We start from the raw sequence: 23,859 nt of genomic DNA on the forward strand, positions 1-23,859 counted from the left end.
TGATCTGAGGTCTATCTTTGAGAAATGACTAGCACCCTGAAGTTGGTCAAACAAGTCATCAATCCTAGGGATGGATACTTATTCTTGATTGTGACTTTGTTCAACTGCCTATAGTCAATACACATTCTGAGAGAACCATCTTTCTTCTTCACGAACAACACTGGTGCACCCCATGGCGAAATACTGGGTCTGATGAAGCCCTTATCTAGAAGGTCTTTCAACTGCTTTTTCAATTCCTTAAGCTCAGCTGGAGCCATTCTGTAAGGAGGGATAGAGATAGGCTGGGTATCTGGAAGGAGATCAATTCCAAAGTCGATTTCCCTTTCGGGAGGAACTCCGGAAGATCTTCTGGGAACAGTTCTGGAAAATCACTGACTACAGGAACTGACTCAAGAGTTGGGGTTTCGGAACTAGAATCCTTAACCCGAACTAGATGATAGAGATAACCCTTAGAGATCATCTTTCTGGCCTTAAGGTAAGAAATGAATCGACCCATAGGCGCTAAGCTACTACCCTTCCATTCTAGGATTGGTTCGTCTGGAAACTGAAAACGAACAATCCTAGTTCTACAATCAACTGAGGCATAACATGAATGTAACCAATCCATGCCTAGAATGACATTGAAGTCTACCATTTCTAACTCTACGAGATCTGCTGAGGTGACTTTCTGAGAGACTGTGACAGGGCAATTTCTGTATACCCGTCTAGCTATAACTGGGTCACCGACTAGAGTAGAGACTGAGAAGGGTTCTGAAAGAGTTTCTGGACTAACACTGAATTGGACTGCTACATAAGGAGTTACAAAAGACAAAGTAGCCCCTGGATCTAACAATGCATAAACATCAAGATCAAAGACTCGTAACGTACCAGTGACTACATCAGGAGAATCTTCCTGATCTTGACGAGCCTGAAGAGCATAAAGCTTGTTTTGGCGCTGTCCGCCACCAGTACCCGAAGAGTTACCCTGCTGAGTCGGGCGACCTGCTGGTGCTGCTGAAGTTGTAGACTGAGCTCTACCATTATTTCCTCCTTGACCTTGTCTTGAAGGGCAATCCTTCAATCTATGACCAGACTGGCCACACCCAAAGCATCCTTCCTTACCTGCAAGGCACTCGCCCGGATGGTTCTTACTACATTTCGGGCAAGTTGGGTAAGTTTTGGTGCCTGAAACACTACCTTGAGACTTAGAGCCTGACGCCCTACCTTTCTGATCATTACGGAACCTGGGGGATGGAACACTAGCTGATGAAGGGGCTGGAGTCGAAGACTTCTGCTGAAAATGCGAGCGATTTCCACCACCCGATTTCTGTTGGGAATACTCGTAGTTACCTGTTCTTGCTTTCTTAGTCTCCTTAGCCTGTTCCCTAAGCTTATCACCCTCAACCTGCTGAGCATGAGTCATGAGCCTAGAGATATTCATGTCTCCCAACAACATAGTATTCCTGCACTCTGTTTTCACTAAGTCTAACACTCCATAGAGAAACTTATTCATCTGAGCCCTGGAATCAGCAACCATGTGAGGAGCATACCTGGAGAGTTGGTTAAACTTGAGCCCATACTCTTGGACAGTCATGTTACCCTGCCTTAAGTTCATAAATTCCTGGGCCCTTGCTTCTCTCAACTCTATGGGGAAAAACCTGTCTAGAAAGGTTTCGCTGAAACATTCCCAAGTAATAGGAGCAACATATGTACCCCTGTTCTCCTTCCACTGAGTATACCAGATATGAGCTACATCCTTAAGTTGGTAAGATGCTAACTCAACCCGATCATTCCCAGTGACCTGTATTACCTCAAAGATCTTCTTGATCTCATCCAAGAAATTCTGGGGATCTTCACCAGTCTGCGATCCTAAGAACTCTGGAGGATTCATCCTAACAAAGTCACGGACCCTTGCTACTGTTGATCCACCATTTGCATTCACATGAGCTTGAACTTGCTGATTGTTCTGGTTAGCGACACTCCGAGCTAACATCTAAATGGCATTCCTGAATTCAGCATTTGAGACTTCCTGATCTGGAACTGGAGAAGCTGCGTTTGCGTTCCTGGCATTTGCATTCCTAGCATAAGCTCTACGAGGAGGCATGATCACTGAAACGTAGAACGTCTAGTTAGAATGGAATTAGATCATACCTTACGCACGATAAGAGTAACAAGAAAATGAAGATTTTTCCTAAGACACTTTGTAGCCTCCCTCTCATTAGATGTGGTGCGCACTACACACCCATGAAAACGACTCTACCTAGTGCGGCTTTTCAGACATCCTAGGACACTTAAACCTAATGCTTTGATACCAAGTTTGTCACGCCCCGAGCTACCCCCAAGACGCGGACACGGGACCTAGGACCACAAGTGATCCCAAGCTAACCCTGCTGGCATGATCATGAGCATACTAAAGATAATAAACTGATGCGGAAGCTAAATTATAAATACATCTGAAAAGATGGGGAATACTCATATACTGTAACTGAATATATGAAATCTGAGAGTTTAATACAAAAGAAATATCAAACTCAAATACTAAGCTGAATCTAACTATGTCTGAAATAAGCCTCTAAACTGACTAGAAATGTTGGGACATGCCCCAACTAGATCTAGCAAACCTGAAACTAAAGACTAAAAATACTGAAAAGAAACTCAGGACTATTGTCCCCGAAGAATGAGGACTCACCAACTGATTCTGCTGAACTGAAGATCGGGAATCGATCTAAGCGTGATCTGGATGCTGAGAACCTGAACCTACATCACGAGAAGATGTAGCGCACGTATGCGTCAGTACTTGAAAGGTACTGAGCATGCAAGATAGAATAAAGCTGAAAGAACATATAACTGAACAAAGCAATAAAGCAATGAAGTAATCTGAACATGATATAGAATACTGAATACTGAGCTAACTGAATGCAATGACCAAATTTATAACATGCTGAGACTGAATACTGACTGTACTGAAATATGGTCAATGCAATAGAGTCTGATTGAACTGTGGGAGCTACTAATAACCGACATAAAACCACATGAGCTAAATGTGGAGTCCGATGTATACGCCCCATCGAGAGGACCCAATATACCCTGCCAGAGGTATAGAGGCATGCTGGCGTGATCACTAAACTGATGTTGCCCACAGAGGGGACTTACACCTACGTGGCTCGTAGTTCTGGGACTATATGGGTACGCTGAAACCCTAGTCCAACTCGGTATTATGCTACTCCCAATGAATTAAGTAGTTAACTGGTTATGACTGAATTTCTGTAAATACTAGATAGCTCGAACTGAACATGCAAACTGAGAATGCAACAATTAATCTGATAATGATGCATTCATAAACTGAGGCATGTATAACTGAATACTGAAATATCTGACCTAGCATGTGTAATTCAAGAACTAAAGAAATACATAGCTAGGGTTCTGAAATTCATGCGATAAACTGAGTAATAACATGATAATCTGATTTGGAACATTTAAATAGCTAACTCATGATGATCTGTTCAAATTCTAGAAACTCTAGGTCTGTTCATAATCATGGAATCAAGAATCTGACTGAATTCTAGGGACCTAATGGGCGAAAGGAACCCACTAGTGAAATCCCACATACCTGGTGACGAATTCCACGGAGAAATCTTTCGATTTCGGGGCTGGAACTGATGGAAACTTGCTGCGTTCTTGAACTAGGGTTCTTGACCTTTTTCTCCCTTCTTGCTTCTAATCTTCTAAGTTTTGATTAATGAATTTGACTTAGGTAAGTTCTAGTTATGTTTCTAGGCTTAAACTAATTAAAATCTCATGATTTAGTGTCTAAACGACGTATCTTAGGGGTTAAACGAAATAGGAAAAGACCAAAAGACCCTTCAATTAGCTGCTGTCGGAGTGACTGACGGACCTGACTGACGGTCCCCGTCAATCAATCGACGGTCCGTCGATTGGGTCCGTAGGTCGAGTCTGCCCGACAGGTCTTCACTAAAATGGGCATAACTTTTTACTCGAAGGTTGGAATTTAGCAAACTCGGTGGCGTTGGAAAGATAATTCAATTATCTATCTAACCATAGGTCATGGGACACATAATTCATTTTGTGCTAAAATTTATGACCATCTGAAGTTGACCCATCAGAATTTTCAGCTAACTGGCTGCTATCTTTCGATCTACGGTCAGACCTACGGACCGTGGATCGAACGACGGTCCGTGCTGGTCAACCGTAGTTCATGTCAGAGGCTGGGTAAATGAGGTCTTGATCCACGGACACAGACCACGGACCGTGGTCTGATCTACGGACCGTGGGTCTGTCCGTGGGTCGAGACTTAGCCAATTTTTTTAAGCTGGCTGGGGAGGGGTTGCAGTGGTGAACCACGGTCCACCAGCACGGGCCGTGGTCTGACCTACGGTCCGTGGATGGTGACGGTAAGTTGCACCTGCAACTTCTCAAAAGCTGCATTTTTGTCTATTTTGAATACGGGGTGTTACACTTGGGTGGTCATGATTATATTGGAAACTAATGACTTCATGATGAGTCAAAAGAAATGGGCAACAATAAGCCATGGATGAAGAAAGTTTTAACAAGTATACTCGTGTAAAGACAATTAAGGATTTTAGCAAGAAGGTACGATTCAAAAGGAATCGGGTTGGTTTTGTCAAGATGTGGATTGGTAAGGTAAGAGATGATTGGTTGTATCAACTTTTTAGCCATTGGAAGGACTTTTTGCATGGTTTGAGTTGTAGCAGTTAAATACTTGTGATTGTAGAAGAGTTTGATGAAGTTTCATTTGAGAAGTTTGACTTAAGGTAAAAGGTAATATGCGGTGGATGTTTGGCCAAGAAACTATAATGATAAATGATTTACGGAAAGAACAAGAGTCTTGCGCGATGGATATAAGTTAAGAGATGTGAAGGAATAAGACATCACGTGTGGATCCTTAGTTTGAAGTTGAGGATTGTGTAAATTTCGGCTTTTATGTTAGATATGACAATGCAAGGTGGACTGGTTCAGCACAAATGTATGATGTGTTATCAGCTACTTTCTGAACATTTGGTATTGGTGTTGGTGGTAAACATTGATGTATAAGGAATTCTGCAGTTTTTGAATTGGTTTGAATTGTTCAGCTTATGGTAGGTGGCTTACGAGTGTCCAACCGGAAGGACTTATAGCTCTACATAGTTATTGAGGATTTTGAACTGGGTTGATAACTTTATTTATGGAATTATCCAAACTGTTGTAACGCATTACATAGATCCTTGATGGTAAATAGAAGTTGTGTGCTCATAGTATATGGAATTATTGGAGTGACCAAGAACTGCTTCAAGTTTCGGCATGAGATATATGATGATTTGAATAATAGTTGAAGCTGGGTAAGTAAAGGATCGCGTGTAATCGATATTGGTCGTGATTCAATAGTTCTATCTCAATGAAAAGGTACTATGACATTTAGAACTTGGATTATTAGCGATTGGGTGAGACCCATATCGATCGTGGAATGCTTCAATGGAAGGAGGAAGGACCATAATTCAAAATTTTGGAAGCAACGATGTGTTTCTAAGAATGACTGGATACTAGTGGCCGTCTGAGGGTAAAGTAACTGGCCGGTGTGACTATGATGTTCTGGTAGTATTGGTATTGTTGGCTTTAATGGATTATTGTAAAGAGTATGAGAAAATGGATAAATTGAGTATGTCTATGATTGTTATGAGGCCGAACTGGCTGATTGTGAAGTCAGACGAATGGGAAGGTGTGTTATGGACATCGTAGAAGGGATATCTTGGGTTGTTCAATTTCGGTTTTGTATATTCTTAAGTGACCACCTACCTCATTTTAGACATGGTTTTGGATTATGATTCTCTGTCTATGTTCAGACGTGTTTTTACTTTTGTGGGTGGATGCCTAGTGGTGAATCGGATGGATCGATTCATGCTCTCTTGGCAGAATAGAATACTTGTGTGGGTGGGCTGATTCAGAGATAGTGGGTTCGATGTGGTATTGGGGTGGTGGAAGGTTTTCGGAAGTTCTACAAGTGTCATCTTGCTTTTGGAAAGGTATAGAGAGGCTACCGTATGTGGCTACAGTTTTTGGCTATTTTGGTATTTATCTTGCCCCTGTATGCATGGTTCAGCTAGGTGTGGTTCGATGCTTAGGTGGCCCGTGGGCCTAGTTCTTCCGTTGTTGGAGTTGTCTACACTTACGGATCCTACTTCAGTGTTTTGGTGGCATCCTTAGAGGTTTTATATGCTTGGGTGGGTCGATCATCAGTTGGATACTTGATCATTTCTATCTGTGGGTTAGATAAGCGTGATTATTCCAAGATGGGTGCTCGATGGATATGCATCAGATTAGTATGACTCAGACTTGTGGAAATGTGGTAATGAGAATGGGATTTTTTCTAGAGTCGGTGATGGTTCGAGTGTTGTGAGAGCTTGGTGACTGATTTAGGTTCATCCTTGATTTTTCTGTGGTTATTGATTCCGAAATTTCTCTTGTGGTTACATGATTAGGGGTTTGTCATGGTAAATATGTTGTGGTTTTGAGATCTTAGATTCAGATTCAGTTTTTGAGTTAATCGGTAGTTTGAAATAACCCTTTGAGGGTTAAGTTGTCAAGATTGATTTGGGAATCCTTATATGGAATTTTGGGATAAGGTTTAAGAATGGGTTCGTTTGGAGTAGTAATTATTGAGTTCGGAAATTTCACCTTGGGGTTGATAGCGTCGAGTATTTTTGCCTTTTTCTACTTTATGTTCGAGGACGAACATGATTTTTAGTGGTGAATAATGTAATGACCCTAAGGTCATTTTTGGAAATTTTCATAAAATGACCGTTTTACCCCTCCCGATAGTTGCCCCGAGTCCTAATTGTTGTATTTTCGAAGTTGATTTGAAGGAAAATTGATGAAAAGTTGAGTTTTTGGAAAGTTGAGTTTTTAAGAGTTAAAGTTTGGTTAAAAGTGTTATTTCGAGTCATTTGGAGTTTCGAGGCTCGAATCGGATTTCCGTCGATTCCAACAGTTTTAGAATGTCGAAACGGGTCTAAGAGAATTTACGGAGTCGAATTTGGAATTAAAACGAAGATTTGAGGTCCTAAGTTGCAAAAATTGTGAAATTTTGATCAAGAGTTGACTTTGGTCAACAAACGAGGTTCCAGTGCTCGAAATGGAATTCCGAGGGCACCGTTGGATTCAGGGGGTGATTCTAAGTCTAGAATGAGTCTTGGTTGAATTTTTAGAGGCCCCGAGTGCATTTCGAGTTTTTGAGCCTAAAGTTAGTTTCTTGACGCCTTATCGAATATCGGGTCAAGGAGACCTCGAATTTAAATTTCGACAATTTCATTGAGTCCGAAATGTCATTTTCAAGCTAGTAGCATATTTGGTTTGTGTTCGGGAAGTGCCAAATGAGTTTTGGGTGAGCTTTTAAGCTTCTTGGATGCTTTGACACTATTTCAGCAAATTATGGCAACTAAAAGGTTCATTATTAGTTTTAAAGGTCGAAAAAAAAATCCGAAGGTTCTGAAATTTTGAGCATGAATTATAGGACTTATCTGCAAATTTTGGTGCATTTTTGCTAACCCGAGATTGGACTTTTACCGCAAATAAGAAATAATTATTTACCGAGTAGAAATGATATTTGACTGGGCAAACGAGCATGAAATTGAGCTCCGATTGAACGAACAGGTGCGTATCATTATTTAAGACATTTACAAAAAAGAATCGGGTCATTTCACTATCGTATGAGGAAATTACGGCCTTTTTAGTGAAAGATTAACTGCTGTTTTTCTGGTGCATAACAGCCATGTACTGTTATAAAAATCTCAGATTGTGTTCATTTGGTATTTTGAGCATATCGGAGTTCTAGATATCGGAATGGAGTGATTCTTGCGGGTTTCTTCTTGAATTAATATGAGGGTTAGTATTCAATCTTCAATTCGACATTTTCTCATAATTTCTTTATCTGGGTTTTTTTTCCTATCCGTAAATCTCTTGGGGAAAATTGGGGTTTTATCGCTTTGGACTCCCTTTTTGATGAAAAAGGTATATTTACGAACCTTATGTTATGGGTAAACTGATTTTAACATAAAATTATTGATTCATCGATTATTTTGATCATATTAACCGCGTACAATTTGGACTTTCCCGGTAAAGTTAAAGTTTGATAAATTGAGAATTTCAAAGTCGATCTTAACTCCGTTTTTGATGAAATTTCACATTTGAACTTATCTAAGCATGGGTAAGATGTTTTTTTGAAGAAATTTTCATTTTCGAGTCGGGGTTTCAGATCCGAATATTTTAGGCTTCTTCAAGAACGTGGATTTTCCTTCAAATTGAGTTTGTGAATTGATTTCAACTCCGTTTTCAAATTGGTTTTCACCATTAGCTTCCAAATACTTTAAGGATCATTTTACATAAAAAATTTCCAGATTTGGGTATCGTTTTCCGGTATGAGACTTTTGGACCGTTTTGCTCTTTTTCCCTAAATTTCTTGATTTTGGTGTCATTGGACTCGAATTGTGATTGTGAATATTTTTTTGAATAGATTATCGTGATCCGAATTATACTCGGAAAGGAAAGGCTCAAGTCAAGTAACTTTTGGAGTTCGTTTTAAGGCAAGTGGCTTCCAAACTTTGTAAAACTCTTAGACTACGCATGACTACTTTCCTATTTGTGTTGGGGAGTAATGGGGATTGAGGATGAATTTTATTTGTTGATTGAAATTGTTGTAAATGAAAGATGGGGAATAAAACTAACTAAATGTGTTATATGTGACTTGAATTTGTTGAATAAGTCATGTGATAACTGATATTGAGGGGATAGAAGAGCATGAGTAGGCTATGATTGATACAAACATTGATGTTGAGACAGATGATGTGTAATACTATGATGTGGTCGTGATATGGTTGTGATTGAGACAGGTGATGTGTAATATTATGATGTGGTCGCGATATGGTTGTGATTGAGACAGGTGATGTGTAATACTATGATGTGGTCGTGATATGGTTGTGATTGAGACAGATGATGTGTAATACTATGATGTGATCGTGATATGATTGTGATTGATGACATGTGCATATTCATTATTCATCCCATGTGTGAACTATTTGTTGCATGAGTTCTGAGACACTGATATGAGGATGGATGGATATAAGACACAGTTGAGACTAGCTCCGGCTAGAGATATATGAGATGGACTAGCTCCGGCTAGCGATTTGAATGCCGATGGGATCTGGTTCCGGCGGTGATACATGGTCCATGTGTGGCCCCCATGGCTTCTGATTTGAGTATTCAGCGCGGACTGATTACGTCAACAGATGTGTATCGTAGGACAGACATGCATCACGACTACATGACATCATTATTGCATTTTGCATCGCATTTGCCTTATCTTTGTCTGTGATGTGTGGATTGTATCGGTTTACCCTTCTTATGTGGAATTTGATCTACCTGCTCTTATTTGTTGATCTGAGGTTGATGAGGATATACTGTTGGTTCTGGCTGTTGAATATGATCTGTTTAGTATAGGTTGGTTGGTTTGCTGCTAGATTGAAGTTTCGGTGGTTCGGTTGGGATTGAAATGAGTTGTTTGTAGCTGCTAGTTTTGCTTAGTTTAGAGTTACTTGCGAGTACCTGTAGTTTTCGGTACTCACCCTTGCTTCTACACAATTGTGTAGGTTGACAGCTCTCTCAGATTCGGCTTAGTATTTTCTTTAACAGATTGAGCTTCGGGACATACTCGAGAGGTAGCGGTTCCTTCCAGACGTGCCCTTGAGTTATCTTTACCTTTAGTTTTGTTCTATTCGAGAACTATACTCTGAGACTTGTATATTTTTATTCAAATTCTGTATTTAAAGGTTTGTACATGTGACAACCAAATTCTGGGTAGTGTTGAGTCTTAATTAAAGTGTTCCGCTTATTTATTATCTTTTATTCTCGTATTTCTACTTCTCTATCGTTGTGGTTGGGTTAGGCTGACGTGTCCGGTGGGAAATGGACATGTGCGTGCCATCACATCCGGATTTTGGGTGTGACAAAAAAATATAAAAGTACAAATATGGGATAAGATATTAATTATAGAAGAAGTATATAACTTTGAATTAACTACAAAAGATATGCTATTAGGAATGCCATTTTTAGAAAAATTATATCCACATATAATAACAAAAACACACTGGTGGTTCACAACACTGTGTAAACAAAAAATAGGAGCAAAAAGAGTAAATAATAAAAAACGAAAAACAACAGAATGGATAAAAGGAAGTGAAAAAATTACACAAAAATTAGAAAATATAAAAGAAGAAGACCCTAAAATAGAATTAATTATATTCTCTATAGATAAAGTAAAAATAATTCAATATAAGTTAGAATTATTATATAGTGAGGATCCTTTACAAGGATGGGAAAAACATAAAACAAAAGAAAAAATTGAGCTAATTGATAATAACAGTATAATAACCCAAAAACCATTAAAGTATAATTTTAATGATTTAACCGAATTTAATATACGCATAGATGAATTACTAGAAAAATGATATATACGAGAAAGCAATAGTAAGCATACAAGCCCGGCATTTATCGTAAATAAACATAGTGAACAAAAAAGAGGAAAAAGTAGAATGGTTATTGATTATAGAAATTTAAATGCAAAAACTAAAACATATAATTATCCGATACCAAATAAAATACTAAAGATAAGACAAATACAAGGATATAATTATTTTAGCAAATTTGATTGTAAATCAGGATTTTATCACTTAAAACTAGAAGAAGAATCTAAAAAACTAACAGCATTCACTGTATCACAAGGATTTTATGAATGGAATGTATTACCATTTGGATATAAAAACGCACCAGGTAGATATCAACAGTTTATGGACAATTACTTTAAACAAATAGAAAATTGTGTAGTGTACATCGATGATATATTATTATATTCTAAGACACAAGATGAACATATAAGATTATTAGAAAAATTTATACACATCATAGAATATTCAGGTATAAGTCTAAGTAAAAAGAAAGATGATATAATGAAAAATCAAATAGAATTCTTAGGAATACAAATTGATAAAAACGGAATAAAAATGCAAACACATATAATACAAAAAATAATTAACTCAAATGAACAACTAGACACAAAAAAGAAATTACAATCATTCTTAGGACTAGTAAATCAAGTAAGAGAATACATACCAAAATTAGTAGAAAATTTAAAACCATTACAACAAAAATTAAAGAAAGATATAGAATATCAATTTGATAAAAAAGACCAAATACAAATACAAAAGGTAAAATTATTATGTAAAAACTTACCTAAACTATACTTTCCAGATGAAAACAAAAAAATTACTTATATAATAGAATCAGATGCGAGTGAAAAAAGTTATGGAGGAATATTAAAATACAGGTATGATGACACTACGATAGAACATCATTGCAGGTATTATTCAGGAACATTTAATAATACAGAAATAAAATGAGAAATAAATAGAAAAGAATTATATTCAGTAAATAAGTGTGTATTATCATTTGAACCATATATTGTATATAACAAATTTATTATAAGAACAGATAATACACAAGTAAAATGGTGGCTAACAAGAAAAATACAAGATTCGGTAACAACAAAAGAAATAAGGAGATTGTTATTAAATATATTAAATTTTACATTTACAATTGAAGTAATAAAAACTGATAAGAATGTTATTGCAGATTACCTATCACGACAAAGCTACTCAGACTGAGACTGAGGAAGAAGATACAATCGAAAAAATACTCAAAGCTATTACTACACTTTGTACAAAAGTGGATAGTATGGACAACGAGATACAAAAGCTAAAGACTAATGAAGATAATCTGAAGTCTAAAGCTAGTCAGCAGCATGACTATAAAAATGCGGAGCTACGTCGAGCGGAAGACGGAAAAAAGCCAGAGCTAAAAGGAGACGATGGGAAACTCCTTAAAACCCATAATGTTTGTTTAAATACAGCTGCAGGTACAAGCAAACAAGTTAGCGAGAAACAACATAAAAATGTGAACTTAAACCAGCTATTTGTAAAACCATTTACCCAAAGGACACCTAGACATGTGTCCATAGAACCACAAACATCTACATACACAGATAGTTTGCAAAACCAAAATGAGAAAAAGACATATAACTACATTACACGAACCTATATTGAAAATATCCACAAAATCCAAACCTATTTAAACCGCAACCCTAGATCAACTACAAAAGAACCAAACCAAGATTATTTGACACAAAAGTTACAAGGATATAACAAGTTAATTGCACAACCGAAAATTTAACGCTAATTTAGTAAGAACATGTTACAACTACGGACTGTTAAATACCATATACACATATGACGGAGAAGAAGTTAGTGGAATACCAGAACTACACAAAGCATTCATCACATACAAAAGAGTTACGAAATGAAATTTATTTTATATAAAATTCTATACAGCACCAGCGGAGATATTATACGAGGAAATAAAACCTCCAATACAGGTTATCAAGATAGGATTAACTAAAGATATGATTATACCCGAGGATATCGGACAACAAGAAGAGATATGCAAAATAGAGATACCAAGTTTTTATGCCAACAAAAGGATAATTGGTATATCAACAATTATACAAGAGTTAGCAAATAATTATTTAAACAGAAACGCTATATGGAGCTACTATGCAAGAGACCAGCTAATGATTTACTCCAATTCAAGGGAGCTAAGGAAAGCAGATATGGATGAAGTCCAAAGATGGATTTTATCACTACTAAAGCCAGAAGAACGACCTACGACACGAGCACTAAAAGAAGGATTTATTTCAGCAGAATTATTAACCAGATATTGCAAGCTAATTGGTCATAAATACCCGGACCATATATGTTCAAAGTGCAACAGAGAAGATAATATAATTCCAGACGTCCAGTTGGAATAATCAACGAGGAAGAAAACAAGAAGGAGAAAGAGATATGAACGGAAAAAGTTATGTGTAAAATAATGTAAATGTAAAAGTCATAATAGTTGTCATAAAGTAGGTATGGGTCTTTTGTACAAAATATGACAAGTGTATGTGGTAGATAGTGTACATTATTAATATGTGCAAATAAGTCATAAAGCGGATAGTGGTAGACAAAATAAAAACTATTCATGAATAGTAGTCATGAATAGTAGTCATGAATAGTAGTAAATAGTAGTGGACATGTGTAAAAAATGTGTTAGGATAAGTATTTAGAATAGTAAATTTGTATGTCTATATATAGACTTAGTAGTAAACATTGTAGGAGGGAGCAATGCCTGAAAAATAAAAACTCTCCTTTCAAAAAACTCTCTTAAAGATACTAAAATACTTAAAAGTTAATGGATAAATATGAAATCCAGTCAGATATTTCAGATAGCATGGCTAAGCAAGAGGCAAATGTATATTGTTCAAAAAATATGCGGAACTAATTTCATATATTCCTGAATATCATATATATGATTGAATAAATTTATGTTAGTTATTATGTATTATAATTATTTGAATCATGATTTCTAGTTTATTAGCACACTGGAAACAGGGAGAAAACTTCTATACTATGCCATCCTAATGTTGAAACCGGTAGGCGAGGAAAGCCGTTTAGGGGAGTAAACAAAGTTGAGGCGCTGATAAGAAGAAAGTATCCACTAAAGTACGATGCTAGTAGTGACAGGAAAACATGATAAAGATAATCTAGTTTATAATGATCTAATATGAATTTAATCAATTATGAATATGATAGGAAGAAATAATTTGAAATAAAAAACCTGCATAATAAAGAACATGACTACATACATGCATGATGAAATGATAAAAAAACTACGAAACTTTAATCTTATGTACTTAAAAATATAGAAATAATCGAATTAAGAAGAATAATATGGGAAAAAATATTTAATGATTACGAATCAGAAGATTTATTAAATCAAGAATGGTATGAAATAGACCTACATGATTTAGATTTCGAAAGAATAGAATGGTATGATTTAGAAATAAATTCAAATTAAAATGAACTACGAATATTTACAATATTGGATAAAATCTATGGAAGATATAAAACTATTAGAACAATTAATGGAGGAATATTTATATATGTACCAAAGAACCGAAGATATGTTATATCTAGAATATATCATAAATAATATTAAAGAAATATTCAAATTAAAATAACTATCGGAAGAATATTACAATAAATATTATTGTTAAGTCTATTTTGCCTATGTTCTTCGTCTTGATGTTCTTCTTTATTTATTGTTTGTATATCTGCTTCAGTCATTTGTTATATTATAGAATTCATTTTCTATTTCTATGTCATTATCTATTTCATTTTCCGATAATTCATATATACTATCATTGCTTTCTAATTCATAATCTACGTATTCTATTTGTGTATATTTTTCATCGTCTATTATTATTTCTGATATTTGTTTTTTCTTTGGATTTTTAGGTAATTTACAATCTCTAGCTATATGTCCTAATTTTCCACAATTATAACAAGTACATTCCGTTAGTTTTCTTTTTAGTCTATATGGTCTTTTGGCTTTGTAATTTTTTACATAATACCTTCTTCTTGGTTTTTTATATTTATATTTTGATCTGTATTTTTTATTATATTTCTTTTTATTTTTATAATACCTATCCGTACAACCAAATTGAGGTGTTGTCTTATTTTTGCAACATGCCAAGTTTGTTACTAATATTTTTTCCATTTTTATTTCTTCTTTATGTTTTTCACATAGTTCCATAAACCATCGTTGTAAGAATTTTATTCTAGCTCCTAAGGTATCTGTTAATTCTGCTTCATTCCAACTTTTTATTACTTTTGAATTAAAAGGTTCTGGTAATTTTATAAAATATAATTTTCGTATTTCTTTACTTTCTTCTATGCTATATGTTCCTTTATAATAATATTCTCTAAATGCACATGTATATTCATCTATGTAACACATATTACGTATTGCTAATTTTGTCATTAGATTCCGATTTATGATTTTTTCTTTATTTTGTTCTTCTACTTCTGTTGTCATACTACTAAATTCATTTCTTATAGCTATTTCATATTTATATAATATTTCCATGGTTGTAGTGGCTATTCCACCATCAAATTTTTTATTATTTCTTAAAGTTGTTAAGCTTTCATTTGTTAAATTTTGTAGCCATAATTTTACTGTTCCTATAAGTGTTCTTTCTATGTATCCTGGTGTCTCTGCTATTACTATCTTGTTATCTATTAATTGTTTTGATATGTATCCTACCCATAATTGGATTGCTTTATTTATGTCTGCTACACAGTCTAAATCTAAAAATTCATGTTGTCCAGTTATTGGTTTAGGCGTCCATTTTTTATTTAATCTTTTATCCCATGTAGTTTTTTCTTTATCATATTGTTCATAATTTTCATTATAATATTTTGGATTAAAATTTTTTGGGTTTTTTACTCCTGATGTGCTAGGTTTTTCGTCCATGTCTACGTCTTCTGTATTTACTTCTAAATTCTTTGTATTATCTATGTTTGCTAAAAGTTCCGTATATGTTTCGCTTGTTTCCGAATGTTGTTGTAGATCATTATCGTTTATTTCATCAACTCTTATTTCGGGTAGATTATCTTGGTTATTTTCTTCTTTTTCTCCTAATTTATCTTGTAATTGCAATTTTTCTTTAAATTTAATTATCTCATTTGCTAATTTTGTTTTTTGTTCTTTTTCTTTTTGTTTAATTTCATATATTTCTTTTAATATTGCTAGCTCTTTTTCTAACTCTATTATTTTAGTATTTTTTACTTCTTCTAATTGTTCTTCCTTTTTTGCTTGTTGTTTTATTTTTTCAATTTCCGTTCTTCTATCTATTTCTTCATTTTCTTTTGTTATTCTTACCATAACAGTTAAACTATCTTCTAGTTTTACCGTTTCTTTTTTTAATATTAAACTTATATTGTCACCTATTTTCTTATATCTTCTTCCTAAATTAGAAAATATTATCTTTATTTTTAATCCGTCATAATTTTCATATGTTTTTTCATCTATTGCGTATTCTTCTTTATTCATTTATAAATTATGTTGTAGTTTATATTCTAAGTTATTTATTTGTATTTCTAGATATAAAATAGTTTTTCTTTGTGCTACTATAGATTTGTGACAAATTCCTGCGAATATATTATTGTTTAGTCTATTTTGCCTATGTTCTAATTCTTGTCGTTTTTCTATAATTATTTCATTAAGTTTTTGTCTATATTCGTTATTCTTGTTATTCATTGTATTTTTAAATATTGAATATATTTATATTCTATTTTAGATATATTATTTATTAATTGATCTAATTTTTCATTATCAGTCTTTGTGATATTAAGTTGTTTATATTCCGGATATAATTTATTTAATTTTCTTCTTATTTTTCTTAATTTTCTACTCGTATGTTTCTTACCGTGTTTTAATATTCTTCTGGTAGAGTCTAAGCTTATCATCCTAATTTTATCTCTATCCTTAGTTACTTGTTATTTCAGTAATTTTCTGCTTTAATTCAATAGTTGAAGTGTTGCTGTGATAATTTGACTGTCAAGGATTATATAATACTATTGATATTTGATGAAATTGACGCTTACACTCTGTTTGGATCATTGTTACTCATTGTTCATAATGTATTGTATTGTATTGTACTCTATTGTATTGTATTGTATGGTAGATACAATGGTTGGCTAGACTGTATTGTTTGTTGTTGTTTAATAACATTTTTATTGTTTGGTTTGATTGTATCGTATTGTATTGTAATTTATAAATTTACTGAAATATCCTTAATTATTCTAAGGTAGGAGGTTTGACTAGAATTAAATAATATAATGTAAAGAGTAAAATAGTATTATGAAATATTATGTAAAGATATAAATTGGAAAAATAAATTAAGTAACAATGGAAACACACCAAATTGGTTGTTCCATAAAATGGGGTTTTTCATTGTTACGTAACAACGGAATATAACAATACAATACAATAAATTTTAAGTAACAATCAAACAAACATTGTAGGGTATAGCAATGATACAATACAATGGGTAACCATGAGTGTTAGACTCGAAACAAAATAGCTATTGGAATCAAATGATGTATTTTTTTTTTTTATGTTGTTGACATTAAAATAATGAATTTATAGTGGAGTTTTTTTGTTTATTGTGATTTTAATGAAGCACGATATTTCTTAATATTAGCATTTGTCAATTTGTGAATAATTCAACCGGTAATAAGGCGCGTCATTTATAGCAATTCAAGATGTAAATTATTGGTGGTTTTAGTGGCTATTTTTATTGCCGCTAAATAAATGTCACTAAATTTGAGGCTATTTAGCGATAATAGTTGATATTTTTATCAACAATTTTTTGAATTGACATTAAGATGTATATTTATTGTCGCTAAAAGTCTTTGTTATTGCAGTGCTTTAATTTTTCTCTGTAGTATCATTCTTTGATACTATCTCACCACTTGCTAAGGACTAGAGTTTGCCTTGGAAAGTGAAAGTCACTAAATCAAATAATTTAATAAATTGGACAGAAATATCAGTAATGAATGACATACTAATTATATTTTCTTTTTCTTTTTAAAAAAAATAAGAATAAGAAGAAGAGAAGTTTCATTTTACAAATACAAGTGATAAAAAAAAGTACTAAATATTTTGACAACTAAAGGAACACATATGGCGGTGTACATTGATAAAAGAAACATTGGTACAAATATACATATATATATCCTTGAAACAAAATATAAAGAAAAAAAAGAAGAAGAAGAAACTAGAAATATTTCATTGATAATAATAACTATATATTAATAAACTTGTTCAAATAAAGGTTGGTTGACATAATCCTCTTGATCTTCTCCAATTATTATATATTGCTTGATACTTTTCACCACAAATAATAATTTCCCAACTATGAATTATCTCATCATTTGCAGAGTTTGGAGCATAACATTTGAATTTCAAATGTATTATTGGGATTTGTCAACATATAAGTCCCATTTTTATGATTTGATGTGCAAGTCATGTTCAATTGATTCCCAAGTTGGATGGTCTGTAACAAGAAATTAAGTTGCATAAAAAAGAACATAGAAATAAAAACAAATGCATATAATATCGTACGAAGCATAGAAAGTCTAGTTAAAAGTAGAAAATTAGATAACTCATAATGTGACGATTATTTTTATTATGATTTAACTATTTAATTAATCCGAATAAATTTGAATTATTTAAATCTTGAACAAACTTCTAATATTATAAGAGGCTATTCAAATATTTATACGATGATGACATTCTCGACACTCAATTCCACTAACAACTATCACTCACAAGTCACAACCAACATTGTCAGCCATCACAATCATTGACTACCATCGACCATTATCAACAATCATCAATATCAATAGTCAATGTCCCACCAATTACTAGTTCTTACTGCACCAATCACCTCTGTCATCACAATGATCACTATTGTCAACCACTATTGTTACTATAATCTTCGTCAATTATCACCATCAATCACTACAATCGATCACCTCTACCATCACAATCATCACTCACTACTATCATCGACCATCACAACTACCATCATCATGCAACAACCACCCACACTACCATCGTCAGTCATCACTCCATTATCGTACAACCACCACCACTACTTTTGCCTACCACCCGCCAACCATCACCTTACAACCTAATAATTTGTGGATATAATGTTTAAATTGTTTTATTTGAACTTTATATTTATTAATTTGTTATTAATAAAAATAAATTTCAAAGATTTAAATGTTGAGAAAACAAACAATTGTAATTATTTAGCGTTCAAATTTAAGTACAACACCTTAATATGTATATCATATTCAGACATTTTAATTTTAATAAAATTAAGCAAAGTGGAAGAAAGATTTTACCGCACAACGTGCTTCAGTACAACTCCATAGAGGGGTTGGGACACAACTTAAGTAATGGCACCATGAGCAATGTGCATTACCATCCCATCCATTTGTCAATAGAGCTAACCCAAGGATAAACCTACAAAACATCATGTCACTCAAAAAATAACTGTCGATAATTCTTCTACAAAAAATAACTGTCGATAATTCTTCATTTCATAGAAGTAAAATTTATAATCTAAAAAATAAGATAGGTTATCTGCTACAATAAAAGTAACTTGATACAACCAAGAATTGTGATGAGATAAATAAAAATCCTTCCATCCTTAACTAGAGATCCTGTAGGGGAGCCCTTCTCCCTCAAATCGGAGCCCAACATAGGTATCAGACATCGGACAAGAAACTGTTAGAGTGGGTAAAAGTACTTACCCAGTTAAGAGAAATGCTAATGAGAACATCAATAGTATGTATTGATAAATCTTGTACTTGGATTTTTTTGAAGCCACAAAATAGCCAGGAGGTGCTTTGTTTAGATTAACCCAACCAAATTGTGGACGAAGCAAAAGGACACAACCAAGAAGAAACCCAGTTACAAATCCTCCAAGATGTGCAAAATTGTCCACATGAGGAAGAATTCCAACAGCTAGATTTAATGCAATTATGAGAAGCAATGTAAGTAGTGTTGCCAACTGTTTTGATAAACAAAAAAAAATTAATTAGCTTAGTCAGAGGCTATGCCCACACATATTTTGATTTAGTCAGTGAGAAAAGCAAAAATAAATATTTAGAGGTTGTTCTCAGTCATTCAATGAGAATTTGATTCCCACCATGTGTTTTTCTATTGACATGATTTGGTAAGAATAAAGTAGAAAAATCATGTTTTATATATAACAAAAATTTCCTATTGATTCACGATGGGAAAGACTGTTGTTTCTACTAGTAATTGTATCTATGTTATATATTTTGACAATTATACCCTAATCCTCTACAAATTGTCATGTTTGCTCTTGACGTTAATCAAGTCCCAACGTGGATTGGGTAAAATTCACATATTAAAATATTTTGCGAAGAATGTCCAAAATACTCCTTTAATTACTTTTGACATTGGTTTAAAATTACACTGAATTTATTGAAGCTCCATTAGGGCCAAGGGCGAACATGTGACCTTTTGTCAATGACAAGGGTATAAACAATCTCAAAGTATAACAAAATGTAAAAATCAAGATAATTAGTATATTAAGAGGTCAAGATAGTGCAAAAAGTTCTTTACACTGTCAGTCTGTATAAATTTAAATCTCCATTATACAAAGAGTTTAATTAAACCATACCTTGTTTTCATATAATGTCCAATTTGTGATGAGTTCAGAAAGCATAGCTCCAAGTAAACCAAACAATGCACCAGAAGCACCAACTGAAATTTTTTTCCTCACAAATAGAGCTGATAATAAACTCCCTCCAACCCCAGCCAAAACATAAAGTGGACCAATTCTCACTACAAAAACATGTTTTAGTAGTTAGAAACAATGTTTCACAAGCAAGACACTACAATTATTTTAATATTATAAATTTAAGTTACATGCACGGACATCAAATAATATTGAAAAAAGAGACAAATATAGAGTAGACATATTTTTCGTCAAAACACTTGTGCATACATATACTTGTCGTCTAACAAATAGTACATAGTTATCCTTTTCATTAACATAACAATATTTTTCTTTTATCCCTCTAAACCCGACCCAAATGAAAAAAATCTCTAACCCTCTTCTATTTTAAACCACTAACTTAAACCAATAAATGTACATACTATGTAAATATTTGTTACACTATTAGGTAACTATTTACATCAAACATGATTTAGTAATTTAAAATAAAGTAATATAACTTGTTATAACCAAGTTCTTTTACATTATTACTCTCTTTGTTCAATTTGAAGGTGTTCGGAATATGAGGGTCAAAATATTTAAATTCATATATAGACTATGGGATCTTCAAATATTTTAAAGTAAAGTGTTAAATATTTTTGAAAACTACTACAAGTCAATATAAACTTATAAACAATTTTAAAGAAGATTGAGAAAATTATAGTCGACGAATAAAAAGTTGTTTTAACTTCCTAGGTAATAATAACACCTTCACGTAAATTGAGACTATAGTAATTATGACTTATTCAACTCACCACATAAAACTAGGACAATCATTTACTTACAAAATCCAAACTCTTGCTCAAGTCGAATGCCCACAAATAATAAGCTCAACATATTGGCAGCAACATGAAATACACCAGCATGTAGCCACATGCAAGAAAATAGCCTCCATATTTGTTTTCCTTCAACTACTTTATTCACATCAAGAGCACCCAATTTTTGTAACCTATAAGAATTTTCAAAAAAAAAAAATGATAACTAATCTCGAAATAAATTGTAATCATAATATAAAATATCGAATAAGTAGTTACGTTGTTGTGGAGGGACCAAGTAAAGGGTTCTCATGAACATCTTGAAATGCATAACGACCAAAGAAGTCGATACCAAAACAATTGTTACTATTACGAGGACAATCGTTAACGTACATAACAAAAATAAAAAGTACAATATTGACTATAATAATTATAGGGACTAGCCATGGGAGGCATTTTTTATAAGGTTGATAATTTGGTGGTGGGATCTGAGGAGGACGAGAATGTAGACGTTGGTCACGTTCCTCTGGGCCACTATTACGAGGTTGTACTTTTATTTCGAGGTCTGACTCCGACGAAGAATTTCCCGACGGAGTCTTCCTTCCCATGATAATATTTGCCTTCCTAAGATCGGAAGAACAAAAAGAGGGAGAAAACACAAAAAACGAAAGAAATGAGGGGTTATGGAATTTTTATGTGAAAAAGTCTATTGGTTGATGTAGCACTAATTGAGGGAGAGCATGTTGTAAGCCAAAAGAAGAATACAAAAGAGAAATGAGAAATGCTCAAGTTTAGTTACTAGTTAATTTGTCCGCGCATATCGCAATACAAATTAATAAGTTGCAAAAAAACAAATTTAAAAATATGTTAATCGTTATTATTTTTTTACAAGTTTTAATATACCTATGTATAGATAAACATAATATATAGTTGTCTGAATTTATAAATTCTTTGTCTAAAACATTTTTCCCATAAAAGATGGTGATATTTCTCTTGCACATAAAATATCCAATGAGTCTTACTATTCATGAAATTAATTAAACATGATTAATTAATACACTGATTTGTCAACACTCCTTTAGTCTTAAATTATAGACTTTCCATCAATGTATTTATTATATATAGACTGTTAGAGGTATGAGTCCATCACGAGTCAAGAGATCGGGTTCTTTGATAGAAACTAGTAATAGAAGGTTAAGGCCTCATTTGTTTGCACTTAATGGAGGTCTGAATCTTAATCATTCAGATTCAGTCCATTAAGTGCGTTTGATTTTTAGGTCTGAATCTGAATGATTCAAATTCAACTCATTAAGTCCATTTGTTTCTTTTTTTCAAAAAGTCTCTCTGAAAAGGTCTGAACGGATCAGATCGGCAGGAGAGTCTTAACACCAAATAATATTGTATCGTCTCTCTTGGTCTTTGCGTGACTTTTGCTCTCACAACTACAAACTTTCTTCCTCTCTTTTCTCAATCAAACACCAATTTTTTCCTCTTGAACTAAGAAGTATTTATAATCTTTACAAGTATTTTTTTTATATTAATAATTTTCTTAGGGTGTATTGATGTTTGTCAAGAACACTTGTTGCAATAATATTTTTAGTGTGTTGATGTTCATCAAGGTTCTTGAGTGCCAAAAAATACTATTCATAATTAAAAATAATAACTATGTATACATATTTGAGGTCTCTTATATTAGAATTTTGTCGTAGGCCAATAAATTTATTGAGACTCTTTGATCATCAAATCCGTTTGTGAGATAACACTAATATATTATTGTTGTTGAACTAGTTGGTGACAAAAATAATGGAGTTCTTAATAATTCTCCACCCCAATCTTCCGTTTCAGCTGGAAAAAAAATGTTTTGGGGAAGAAAAAAAACGTATTCGTCTAAATTGGATCCATCCCAATCTTCCGTTTCAGCTGGAAAAAAAAGTTTTGGGGAAGAAAAAAAACTTATTCGTCTGAATTGAAAATTGATGAGAAGATGATTACTGCTCTGGAGTTATTGATTAAAAAAAATAGTGCACCTACATTTGAAGAATATATGGAAAAATTAGACGGACTTGGATGGGAAGAGTCATTATATACTACATGTGTTAGTATATTTTGTGAAAGTGTCCACTACAAAAAAAGCATGAATGACGTTAGAAGTTCATAAGTTAGAGAATTGGATTAAGGTTATCGGAAAAAAGATAAGAATTCTTTAGTTTTTCTAATTAGCCAAAATATATGTTAGGCGTTGATAACGTGATACCTTATTTATTATTTTTCAACTAGTATTTATCATACTTATTTACCTTTTTGATATTATATTGTGCCTATAAAATACTTTTTATTCGTGATTTTTTTTATGTTATTCTTGATGATTATGATATTTTTTTTAATCAAAAAGTAATATTTTTTGTTGAAATGATTTTTTATAACATTTTATTAATATAATGTTTGATTTCATATGCACATTCAGTTATTGAAAACAAACAATAATCATTCAGTGTTCAAATTTGGAGACTGCATCTTAATATTCAAATGTGTATTCAGATCTTGACACCTAGCTCTTAATGCAAATCTTAATGTTCAGACGTGTATTCAGATTCAAAGGTCTTAATCTTAATGAAAACAAATGAGGCTTAAGTAAATGCTCGAAATAATGAACTCATGTGTTTACGTGGAAACTTCTTTACTCAAGGAAGAAAAAATCACGATTTGAGTTTCTCAAAGCTCCAATATCTTCCAGCAATTTGTAATTACAGACTCTCGAGTACTTACAAAGGATTACACTCATAATCCTATATACCTTGTAACTTA

General features: G+C 33.3%; 1 protein-coding gene across 1 annotated transcript; it reads right to left on the bottom strand.

The window, feature by feature from the left end:
- Window positions 1-17,855: 17,855 nt before the first annotated feature.
- LOC125828044 (RHOMBOID-like protein 1) lies at window positions 17,856-21,697 on the bottom strand. Its single transcript, XM_049507348.1, has 6 exons — window positions 21,334-21,697; window positions 21,085-21,248; window positions 20,204-20,367; window positions 19,305-19,564; window positions 18,894-19,014; window positions 17,856-18,037 (listed from the first exon to the last, which is right to left on the bottom strand). The coding sequence occupies exons 1-6, from the start codon at window positions 21,660-21,662 to the stop codon at window positions 17,912-17,914; spliced, it is 1,164 nt and encodes a 387-aa protein (XP_049363305.1). The 5' UTR covers window positions 21,663-21,697; the 3' UTR covers window positions 17,856-17,911.
- Between the last annotated feature and the right edge of the window lie 2,162 nt (window positions 21,698-23,859).

Source organism: Solanum verrucosum, unplaced genomic scaffold (assembly GCF_900185275.1).
Source record: "Solanum verrucosum unplaced genomic scaffold, falcon-dt-bn FXZP01000055.1, whole genome shotgun sequence".
Taxonomy (NCBI): domain Eukaryota; kingdom Viridiplantae; phylum Streptophyta; class Magnoliopsida; order Solanales; family Solanaceae; genus Solanum; species Solanum verrucosum.